At 36.8% G+C, this 13,025-nt stretch overlaps 1 protein-coding gene across 3 annotated transcripts in view; it reads left to right on the plus strand.

Moving 5' to 3' along the window:
* Positions 1-13,025, plus strand: part of fibcd1b (fibrinogen C domain containing 1b) — a 124,946-nt gene that overhangs the window by 40,808 nt on the left and 71,113 nt on the right. For all 3 annotated transcript variants that reach the window (XM_067408015.1, XM_067408013.1, XM_067408014.1), the window contains 2 exons: positions 2,358-2,517; positions 5,330-5,466. In XM_067408015.1, the coding sequence (XP_067264116.1) occupies positions 2,358-2,517; positions 5,330-5,466 (297 nt within the window). The remainder of the gene's footprint in view (positions 1-2,357; positions 2,518-5,329; positions 5,467-13,025) is intronic.

Raw genomic sequence — 13,025 nt, forward strand, 5'->3', positions numbered from 1 at the left:
CTATAAAAGTGAGAAATACTGGTGAGTAATGAAAGCAATGAGCTCTGTGTGAATCTCTTTTAGCTCTACTGGCATTTTAGCTTCAGTGACTATTCTGTTTACACCCTGCAATTAAAGGAAGTAATTCTGCACTGCCAATCATCTCAGTGTTACATTTTGCTGAAATAACCCGGAAAAGCCCTGAAGCTAAAGGTTACTTCCTATGGGCATTAAACTGTCAGTGCGCTAGTATGTGTGTTTGCGTCAAGCACAAGTGTTTTAGGTGTCAAACCAACCATGATCTGTAGGGTTAAGGTCAAGGGTCCTAGAAAACATAATTCAGTGTGGTACAGTGTATTACTTTAGTAATGGTCTTGTCTGCTTCTCTGTCCCATAAGAGGAATTGGACTCATTATATTCAAAAGCGTGTGTTTGGTTAATTTTTGAATTCTTTAAGGGGGTTAAATCACCCTAATGGTATATGATTTTTGGAATATTTTTCTTCAAAATAATTATTTGATATTCCATGTATTCATAAGCCTTGTATGTGAACATCAACAATGTAATTTACATATATTACTATGAAAAAGTTTGTGATCAGAAAGTTTTTCTTTGTTGTTGTTTTTTTCAGAAAGAAAGCATTAAATTGATCGAAAGTGACAGTAAAGACATTTATAATATATAAAAAAAGATCATATTTCAAATAAATGCTGTTCTTTTGATCTTTCTATTGCTAAAAAAAGTTAATTTACTCAAAAATATAAGCAACACAACTGTTTTCAACATTGATAATAATAAGAAATTTTTATTGGGCACCAAATCCGCATATTGATTTCTGAAGGATCATGTGACATTGAGGACTGAAGTAATGATGTTGAAAATTCAGTTTTGCCATCACAGGTATAAATTACATTTCAAAATATATTAACATAGAAACAGTTTATTTTAAATTGTAAGAAAACAATTGTATTTTGCTGTATTTTTGATCGAATAAATGCAACATTGGTGAGCTTATGGTGACTCATTTCAAAAACATTAAAAAATATTACCAAAACTTTTGCACACTAATTTATTTGTTGGTCATAGTTTTCTGGGGGAAGTTTTCCAGTATTTTCTTTAATCACCATGTTTTGTTTTGTTTTTTTGTTAATATTAATATTTAATATTGGATTATTCTGAATTTAGGTTTGGGGAAAAATACTACAAGATTTTGTCTTTTCCAATATGTCAAATCATTTATCTCTCAAACATACACTATAATTTAAACATACCTTACCTTACAAAATGCTTCTGATGATTCAGAGACCACGTTGAGTCCATACCTTTGACTGATACTGTAGACAGTGTGTGCCCTGCTCAAATGTGTAGGTGTCCTTTAAAGATCACTGTATAGGACACATTGTTGAGCTGTAGGCGAGAACAGGACACTCATTTATTATGTTGAATGTGCCTCACAAACAATGACATGACCACACACTCATGCTCACAAGAACACTGAAGGTTTTCCATCTAAAATGGGTCAGATCTCAAGTTTATGGAGGAAAGGCACACAATGGTCTTATTTCTAGGTAGACAAGCTATAGCAGGTTCAACTGCCTCAAGCTGAAAATAACACTGTAAATCTGGCACAAAGACCTTTACAGCTCTATTGCATGTCAAGTATTTGAGCTAAATGACAGTTGGTCTTATGGAACCTGTCTCCCAGAAAGATTTTGCCTTCTCATGGGCTACAAGGGATTTTCATTTTCACTGGACAAGGAACAGTTCGCTTCAATGGTTCAAAGCTTTCTATATGTCCAGCCAAGAAATAAGCCTATAGTGTGTTCCCATAAGTTAAAGCCATCAAACAGATCGGCACTTGGCACAAGAATTGTTTTCTGTTGTGCTGCAGAGCTATAATTGAGCATTTTGCTTTCCAAGCCACTAAAGTGAATGTCAAGAGACAGCATGTTATCCACAATGGCTGATATATTTTTGGGCAATGGGACCTTACATCAACTTATTTTGGGATACTAAACACTAAATATCAGTGAATGGGTCCAAAATGTGTTGTGAGCACTGTCATTACAGACCTATGTGACTTTCTTCTGTGGAACACCAAAGAAAATACTTTGGAATTTAATGAAATTCAATAGGGTTAAATGAAAAGTTTTTGTCCATACATTGTTCATTTTGTGTTCAGTAGAAGGGGAAAAAATTATGTGTTGAATAATGAGGGTAAGTAAATTATGACAATTTTTATATCCTTTTAAATATTCAAATATACTGTATAATAATAAGCTGCTAATCAATCACATCAATCTGCATAATATTCTGGACAGTTTCCTTGTCAGCTCATGCTTTCTGTGTAATAGGTTTTGTTTGTGTATGTGTTGCAGCTGCTGTCTGAGAGCCAGATTAACATGGTGAAGGTTGTCAACTCTGTGAGCGATGCTCTGAGTGCCATGCAGAAGGAAACAGGCGGTCTGAAGGCCAGGGTGAAGGCTGACCTGCAGAGGGCACCAGTCAGAGGAGTTCGCCTTAAAGGCTGTGCTAATGGTAGGGGATCCAGTTTACCTGCCCATCTCCTTTGTTTAACATGTTTGGGGTTTTACCCTAGTGTCCATTGTCTATGTGCTCCACTGTACACTACCAAGCACCAAGGCAGCATTTATTTGATAAAAAAAAAAAAAAAAAAAAAAATGAGGTCCATGTGTCCTGGTTAAAATTGCTTATCTCTCTGGATTTAATCATACTTGGAAACATTTGGGATAATGTAAGTACACAAGTTAACAAAATATATAACATTGTACTGGTGGTTTTTGGATATTTTAATCCAAAAATCTTACATATTGTTCCTTTAAAAACAATTGTGCTACTAATTTTTTTAAGGTGGAAACAGTGGGACATTTTGTTCAAAGTTATTTGATGAATAGAAAGTTCAAAAGGACAGCATTTATTTGAAAAAACAAATTTTACAGCTTTACTGTCACTTTTGATATCCCCCCATGTATAAATACACATAAACACATTTTAAATATTCATAATGGCTAACATAGAAATAGTGCAGAACCGTAAGTATTTCTGAAGCAATTTTTCACAAATAAAATTGTTTTATATTTTCAAAGTCATGTTTTCAGGTTAAAATTAGACTTTGAAGAACAGATTTTCAATGGGCATATATACACCTGGTCATTCATACGTTTTAACTAATCGGATAGCTATTCGTTTTGTTAAAACTGTTCCATTTACACTTGGAAACATAAATCATAAATGTATCTCGGCAAAATGAATTGAAATCTAATCTTCAATTTCCAAACTATGCAAATTTAACGGTGTTTACGTCAAAGACAGCAAGAAATGAGCTTCATTTTACATCAGCCAATTTCAAGATCAGTGACTGCAATTGGAGAGAGAGCAGCATCAGCAATGGTAAGATAATTTAGTCTCACTAATTTTAATGAAGACAACTGTGTGTTGAGCTTATGGATGTGACGCTGAACTTTCAGTTTCATTTGCGGCAGTTTGCACATCAGCTTGCTAAAGAGATGCTCATCTGCTGCCCTGCGGCGAAGCGTGCTGCAGTAGTGCTGTCATATATGGGTAATGGGAGTCATTATAACACGCTCTCGCATATTTAGTTTTTACCATTTTAAGAGGAGGAAAATTTACATTTACAGATGCATTTTGTGCAGTTTCATCTGGAATACGAAAAAATGATCTTGGACTTTTCACGCTATCCAATCAGAGAAAACACAAGTGAAGTGACCAGGTACGCATGAACAGAGATTCCACATGCGTCATAGTCATTTTGATGTGTGTGGAATGTTTAATAGGACTCAATATACTTGGTTGAATATCTCTGAAATGTATAGCCATTGCCTATGTATAGCAGAACAAGCTGTAAGTCAGTAACTTGTGTGCATGTGATGCTCTGTGGTCGCACTAATGGTTTGTCAGAGCTGAATGCTTTCATTGACTTGCACAGTTTGATTCTCACACTTTAATAGTGTTTATAACTCCTAACTTTATAACTTACTATGAGGAATGATTTCCTCAAAATGTAGATATGTATGCATGTACAAGGTACTTTTGCTCACACGCCAGAGATTACTACTCCGCGTGCCAGTGTTGGCAAACGTGCCATAGGATGTCACTAGTGAAGGGAATTAGTGAAGAGAATTCAGAATAGCATAGTAGCACAATGCTCTTACTATTTCCTGTGGCTCCAAAGCTACTCGCATCAAATTCAAGGCGTTGACACTTGCTTACAGATCTACCACAGGCTCAGCACCCTGCTACTTCCACTCACTCTTACGAGTCTACACTCCTACCAGAAGCCTACACTCATTAAAGGAATGAAGGCTTGTGGTACCATCACAGAGAGAAACAAAATCACTATCCAGGACATTCTCGTTCACTGTTCCTTGCTGGTGGAACGATCTTCCTGCCTCCATCCGGAATGCAAAAATCCCTGGCAATATTCAAAAGACAGTTGAAAACTCATCTCTTTCGTGAGCACTTAACCTCATCTTTAAAAAAAAAAAAAACAAAAAAAAAAAACTGAGCACTGCCTATAACTTGTATTGTGAGCACTTCTTGTCTGTTTGCCTCGTCATGACGACTCGCTTGTTGTATTCCTCACTTGTAAGTCGCTTTGGTAGAAAGCGTCTGCCAAATTAATAAATGTAAATGATTGGCTTAAAAAGTTCAGTGGTCCCATTAGCAAATATTTAGATTCAAATCGTATACTCTGACATCATCAACTCAGAATCACATGCACTTTGGTCCCCGAACAGAGAGCTCTGTTCCTCCTTCCTCTGTTGACTCACTGATTCTCGATCCAACATCAGATGATTTCACTGAAAACTGTGTTTAAAAAGCACACATAACTGTTGTCTTCTTTTTGTGCCCTGCTGATCTGAATTCTCATTAGATGAGTTGCTGGAAGCCGAATGAAAGTGTCTGTGCTTAAATTGTGCTCTCGGGAGGCCTAATGTGTCTAAAAGCATTTTACCACTTTACTTTTAAGGCCCTGATGTGTCTGCTGGAGCCACAGGTGTGGCTTGTAATGAACCCAGTATGGAGCAGACATTTTTGTGCAAGTGTGTGCCAGTGAAGGGGAGTGTGTTTTCTATAATCAGGGAAAAGGATCGCTCTTTTGGGAACAGAGACCAGTAAATTGAGAAGCACCAGCTGCCTTGGAAGGACTGGCACAAAATCATGTTGGCTAACCTATAGTAATATTCCTTTGGTCATTAAATTAGCTTTGGCCTAGTTCAGTTATTTGCTATCCTGTAACCATCCAGGGATCTAGTCTTGGTGGGTTTTGTGTTTGATGCTCTCTCTCTTTCTGTCTGTCTTTTTCAAGGCTCTCGTCCACGGGACTGTAGTGATATATATGCTAGCGGTCAGAGGGAAGATGGCATCTACTCTGTTTTTCCCACTCATTACCCCGCCGGCTTTCAGGTCTACTGTGATATGACCACGGATGGAGGTGGCTGGACGGTGAGTCACATTTACACATGTGCATATTTGTTCTTGAGAGTTTATTGTAACATGCACCACCTGAAGAGTAATTCAGTGGTATCACACCAAAGTGAGGCTTTTATTTGAATTTTAATGTGTATGAAATGGTGGAAAAAGAGAGAAAAGTGGTGTGGTTCTTGGAAAAAATGTATTATGCACTTCATATGGATTTACACACATAGGGAAGAATAGCCACCACAAAAGAGAGATGTGTGGATTGCCATGTGGACTGAACTAATTTGAATATTGTTTGAAACATTTGAAATATTTTGGGTGATTAGGGCAAAGTCCTGCATGTGGGTGGATACCCAACTGGTGAACCGCTAATATTTGGTGTGACGGGTGAGATGAAATTTACATTGTTATTTGCGTGGGGATTCAAAATGCATGGGTGGACTGCAGGTCAAATAGCCAAAACTATTTAGACTCAGTTTGGTACATCTTGATGGGCAGCCACTTTCGAAGTGTCTTGTGCATATTTGTGTTCACGAGTTTTACAGCATTTTGCAGCATTGAGCATTATAGTCAATCACAGTGAATTGAAGTGATTGACAGCTTCAGTGATTATATACTGTAGGATTATATACACTGTCTAATCGCTTTCTTAATGTAGTCTATTCACATTTTTTTAAAAAGTTTTCTTTTTCATGGTGCTAAGAGGACCAACGGCCACATATATACTGCAGAGTTTCAGGAGAGACAACTGCATTTTAATTCGGGTGCAGTTAGGGTCAGTCTTCATTTCAAACAGGTTGGGTCGGGTACTGAAATAAAAAAAAAATTCTGTCGGATAATGGGTCGTGTGTTCTGTTAAGTACTGCGGGTGACCCATGCAGAACTCTGGGTTAGGGCTCTGGTGGTCATTGTCCTGGATTGGCTATTCAGTGTTTTGCAGGGATGGCATAAATACTTGGAAGCACAAATTCAAAGTCTTTGCCTTGTATATACTTTCAATCTTGTGGCAACACAAATGAAAATTCAAAAAATATCATTATTAATTTAATTCATCATATTTAAAGCTGTCTGCTGTGCTTTTCTCTCCATTTTAAATCTTTTAAAACCCAGACTGAAGTAGGCTAAAAGCAACACAAAAATAAAATAAAATAAAATAATAATAAAAATAGCAAAGAAAGAAAAGTCAAATTTACTTTTGATATCATATGCATCTAATCTCTCTAAACAACCATGTAATGCAGCACTAATCCTCCGTCTGGTTCAGTAATAACTTGTAGATATATTGCTTTATCTTTATTGAGGTTCTTAACAGAATGAGGCTCAAAGTTGCTGTCATATTTGACTGCTTAAAAAGATGAAATATATTGTAAAAGCACTTAGTGAGATTGATATGATTGTGATAATGATGATGGTTATTCTGATTATTCAGGGTTTTGAGATTGTGTATCTACTGGATCTCACAGCATAGTATTGAATCATACTAACTACGGAGGCTGTTCTTTCCTGAACTATCCCTCAGGGATCAATAACATCTCCATGCACATCTCTCTATCTGCATACAGTATAGCACATTCTAAAGTCATCTGTGTATATGTGAACATGCATGGCGCACAGGACTGCATAATCTATCACATTACTATATATGTTTTTCTTGTAAGTTTGAGGGTGAAAATGTGAGAGAGGAACAATAGGAAAGACATTTCTTGAAATCTTCAGTAGCACAGATGGTTTCTCTTTGCCCCATCACAGGTGGATCAGTGCATAAATGTTAATACTATGCAAAACACGGTTCTAATCTTGGTGACATAGTCAAATGTACATACATAGAGTACATATGCATGTGCACATATCAGTTTGCTTTATATAGAAGAAAGTAAAATCAGTCTCATCGTAGAGGCTGTTGATCGAAGAGAGAGATAGAAAGAGAAAGATGTTGAGAGGAAATGGCTTGAGGCGAGAGATGGTGTATGCAGTCTGTCAGGCTATTAGTTCTTCATAACCGTCCCACTTTTTTTTTGCTCAAGAGACTGTTGCAACTGGGAAAGAAGACACCCACAGTCACAGTATATATGTGCATTGGGGGAGCGGGTGCTTTCAGTGCTGGTGTGTGTATATTGAAGGGAGACTAATGAAATGTAAAAGTGAAATGAGCCAAAGAGGCGAAGAACAACGAGAGAGATTGGAGAGTTTTAAATTCACCACCGTTCAAAAATTTGTGTTCAGTAAGATTACAGAAAACTTTTTTTTTAAAGAAGCTGATACTTTTATTCAGCAAGTACACATTATATTTATCAAGAATAAATACAGTAAAGACATTTAAAATGTTACAAATGTTAAGTATTTCAAATAAAAGCTGTTCTTTTGTACTTTCTTTTGTCAAAGAACCACAAAAAATATTAAGCAACACAACTGTTTTCAACATTTATTAAAAAAAATAATAATAATAATAATATGTTACTTTAACTATAAATTAGCACATTAGAAAATGATTTCTGAAGGATTTCTGAAAATTCAGCTTTGCCGTCATATAAATAAATTACAATTTTCAAGTATTTTAAAATATAAAACGGTTATATTAATTTGTAATAATTTTTCACAGTAAATACTGTTTTTTTTGTTTTTTTGTTTGTTTTAAAATGCAGCCTTGGTGAGCATAAGACACTTATTTCAAAATAAAATAAATAATAAAAAAAGTCAAAAATTTTGAATGGTAGTATATTTAGTTAATGCAGAATAACAGTATTTTCACTTATGGTATCAGACCTTTGGGTGCCATACAGTTTGTGGTCAGAATTATTGGCACCCTTGGTAAATATGAACAAAGAAGCCTGTAAAAATAAATGTGCATTGTTAATCCTTTTGATCTTTTATTTACACACACACACACACACACACACACACACACACACACACACACACACACACACACACACACACACACACACACACACACACACACACACACACACACACACACACACACACACACACACACACACACAAAAAAAACTTTAATTGAAGTAAAGGAATTGAAAATGTGGGGAAAATCTCTTTATGAAATAAATGTTTTCAATAAACTATATTCTTTGGTTGTACTCCTTGTGATAAAGATGTGTCATATTTATACTCCTGTGGAACAAGAAGTCATGACTGGTCAATTTCATGTCCCTAGTCACCCTGATGTGTTAAAAAAAATGTAAAATGAATGGGACTATACACTATATTGCCAAAAGTGTTGGGACGCCTGCCTTTACGTGCACATGAACTTTAATGACATCCCATTCTTAATCCGTTGGGTTTAATATGGAGTTGGCCCACCCTTTGCAGCTATAACAACATCAACTCTTCTGGGAAGGCTTTCCACAAGGTTTAGGAGTGTGTTTATGGGAATTTTTGACCATTCTTCTAGAAGCACATTTGTGAGGTCAGGCAGTGATGTTGGCGAGAAGGCCTGGCTCACAGTTTCTGCTCTAATTCATCCCAAAGGTGTTCTATCGGGTTGAGGTCAGGACTCTGTGCAGGCCAGTCAAGTTCCTCCACACCAAACTCACTCATCCATGTCTTTATGGACCTTGCTTTGTGCACTGGTGCGTAGTCATGCTGGAACAGGAAAGGGCCATCCCCAAACTGTTCCCACAATGTTGGTAGCATGAAATTGTCCAAAATGTCTTGGTATGCTGAAGCATTAAGAGTTCCTTTCACTGGAACTAAGGGGCCAAGCCCAACCTATGAAAAACATCTCCACACCATAACTCCACCAAACTTTACACTTGGCACAATGCAGTCAGGCAAGTACTATTCTCCTGGCAACCACCAAACCCAGACTCATCCATCAGATTTCCAGACAGAGAAGCGCGATTGGTCACTCCAGAGAACACGTCTCCACTGCTCTAGAGTCCAGTGGTGGCGTGCTTTACACAACTGCATCCAATGCTTTGCATTGCACTTTGTGATATAAGGCTTGGATGCAGCTGCTCGGCCATGGAAACCCATTCCATGAAGCTCTCTATACATTGTTCTTGAGCTAATCTGAAGGCCACACAAAGTTTGGAGGTCTGTAGTTATTGACTCTGCAGAAAGTTGGCAACTTCTGTGCACTGTGGGCCTCAGCATGCGCTGACCCTGCTCTGTGATTTTACGTGGCTGAGTTGCTGTTGTTCCCCAATTGCTTCCACTTTGTTATGATACCGCTAACAGTTGACTGTGGAATATTTAGTAGTGAGAAAATTTCATGAATGGACTTATTGCACAGGTGGCAACCTATCACATTACCACGCTTGAGCTCCTGAGAGTGACCCATTCTTTCACAAATGTTTGTAGAAGCAGTCTGCATGCCTAGGAGCTTGATTTTATACACCTGTGGCCATGGAAGTGATTGGAACATCTTGATTCAATGATTTGGAGGGGTGTACTTTTGGCGATATAGTGTACTTAAGAGATATTTTAATTATTTGCCAATAATTATGGCCAACGTGTTTTGGAGAAAAACATTTATTTCATAATGTGATCAGCACAAATGATGTTAAAATTCTTTAAACTGTCAACAACATGCCTATGTGATAATGTAACAATTGACATGTTCTCTTAATGCACTCTCGTAAAAAACTTTAGAAATTGAAAATAGATCCATTTATCTGTCATGGTCTATTATACCGACCTTTATTTCTGTTCCCGGCTTTCGTTTACAGAAACTCTGAATAAATCTTTTGTCTAGTTAACCATGTTTATGTGGATATGAGCCGTAATTGCTGGCTTGATTTGCTGCTCTTGTTCCAGCACTATCATTCGTGATTTTCAGTACAAAAATGGGTCATCATTTTTTACCGCTTTGAGCTTAAACAGCCTTTTAAAACACAGACTGCCTTCCCATTACAGACTGTATGTCCACATTCAGTACACTGTGAGTTTAGGATGAATTCCACCCACTCAGATCCATCTTTTTATTTACATCTAATAATTGATTGCATGTGTTCGCAAAGTCATGCACTGTCCCGATGACGTAAGCTTACAGTGAAGTGTGCCACTGCTACAACAAATGGAAATGGTAATGGAAGAATTTATAGATTGAGCCACTGAGCCTGTGCTGTGACCAACAGCTTTGCTTTAATATCAAAACGAGACCTTTGAATCCTCTCGTTCTTTACTACGCATTTCCTGCCCTTGTCCTTTTGTTGCTTCTTGATTTCATTTCGGCAGGGAGCATGACAGAGGAAAGAGAGAACACTTCTTTCTGCCAGACACCGGGAGCTCCTATAAATAGGAATGACACTTTTTTCTTCAGCATTAATGCTAAATAGGAAGAGAGAAACAGAGAGGTGATGCAGGGAGGCACACAGGTGAAAAAATCAGTTTCTCCTACACTGATATTTCTTCAGGTAAAACCAAGCATAACATTATATGCACACAGACACCTAAGGCTTTGACAGATGAAAGTATGGAGGTGTCAGTCAAGAAAGATGTTTCTTATCTTCTCTTTGGACTTGATCATGCATTACAGGCTCATTCTGTGTGTCTCTTTCTTTCTCCCCGTGTCACTTTTTCTCTCACACACACATGCAAGCTCTCATTTATGCATTCTTGCATGCACAAAAACTACACACGCTCACGCACATTATCACCTTTGGTGGCGATATTCTGTATTCCATTCGTGACCTGCGCTCTGCCCCGAGATAATGTATTCCACTATTATTATTTTATCTGCTAAAAGGAGAGGACTAAAAATGAGCACTATATAAATCATTTATGGGAGCAGATCTATTAGAGTGCTACGTGATCTGGCATTATCAAATGGTGCTTTTATCAAAAGTACCCACAACTCCTCTCTGAAATATTAAAAAAGCACTAAGACCTGAAATGTAAAAGTTTTAGATTGAAATTCAGTTTGTGGACACACTATTGGGGGGAGGAGGGCATCACTTGGAATGCAACTTGTTTTTCTTCCCTTTCTAGAAAATGGTTTTCAATGTCTCGCTGTTTCTTATTACTCATTCATATTTCATAGCCCAGTTGTATATTTCCAAATGCGTGTTTTTAAATAATTGCGCAGGGCGAAGGCAGTTCCACAGGTCTGTATCTGTGATTGGACAGAGTAAGCCTCTATTTTCATAACAAACTACATGGTGTAGGATTTATGTCATTTATGAAATGAGGGGTTAGAGTTCTAGACGTAGAGAAATTGAGACATATAGACATGGAAAATAAAGCATAGCAGGGGAGAAATGTCAGAACATTGATTGATTATATTATTTTGAACTGGAAAAGATCGCACAGGCATGACCTTTTGGAAATGACCATCTTTAATGGTGGCTAAGTGTGTATGTGTGGTGTAAGCTGTTAAAATAAATAATTGTTTTCCTGTTTGGGCACACACATAAATACACCCCTTTAAGAAATTTAATCAAGTATAACAGTTTACAATAAGGTTCTGTGTGCGAACATTAGTTAATGTATTAGGCGTCATATACAATAGGTCTTATTATATATTTACTTTTTTATCTTTTAAAGTGGTTTATTCATTTACATAATAAATCTTGTTTAACCTTATTTTTTATAGCCTTTTATTTTTAATTATGAATTGTGTGTTTGTTGTGTCAACTCTATTATTAATTTACAGCATTTATTAATCGTAGTATATGTTGGAATTAAGATTCATTAATGTTGTAAAACTTGTTAGTTCTTTAACTGTGAACACTTAAAGTAATAATTCTTAATTCTCGTATTATAAATTTAAATATATCCTACTGTTTTACAGTGAATTAAGGTTAACATATTCCATTTTTGTGTATTGTTCCATTTTCCGTTTGTTTGTGTATGTAGAACTAAACTAAGATCACATAAACTATTGCATTAAAGGGTTATTTCACCCAAAAATGAAAATTCTGTTGTTAATTCCTCACCCTCATGTTGTACCACACCCGTAAGACCTTTGTTCATCTTCGGAACACAAATTAAAATATTTTTATGAAATCGGAGAGCTCTCTGACTCCTCCATAGACAGCAGTTTAACCACCACTTTTAAGGTACAGTAAGATACTATAGACATCGTTAAAATAGTCCACGTGCCCGTCTGACATAGAACCTGGAAGCGCTGGACATAAACTGCGTATGAGAATGACATAGAAGAGAAGAGATTGTTGAATAAAGTTGTTATTTTTGTTTTGTTTTTGTGCACAAAAAAGTATTCTCGCTGCTTCATAAAATTAAGGTTGAACCACTCTAGTCACGTCGACTATTTTAACAATGTCTTTAGTACCTTTCTGAACCTTGAAAGAGGTGGTTAAATTGCTGTCTATGGAGAAGTCAGACAGCTCTCAGATTTCATCAAAAATATCTTAATATCTTGTTCTGAAGATCATAAAAAAAGATCTTACGGTTGTGGAACGACATGAATTTTCATTTTTGGGTGAACTAACCCTTTAACTAATGTTTATGTATACTACCTTATGGTAGAGTGCTACTGAATGAGGTTACACTGGTACACTACCTCTCTCTCTTTCTCTCACACACACATTCTCTTTCTTGCTGTGAGATATCTGCAGTAATGATGGCCAATGACAGTCTCTAAATCTTCAGATTAAACATCA

Source organism: Chanodichthys erythropterus, chromosome 13 (genome assembly GCF_024489055.1).
Source record: "Chanodichthys erythropterus isolate Z2021 chromosome 13, ASM2448905v1, whole genome shotgun sequence".
Lineage (NCBI taxonomy): Eukaryota > Metazoa > Chordata > Actinopteri > Cypriniformes > Xenocyprididae > Chanodichthys > Chanodichthys erythropterus.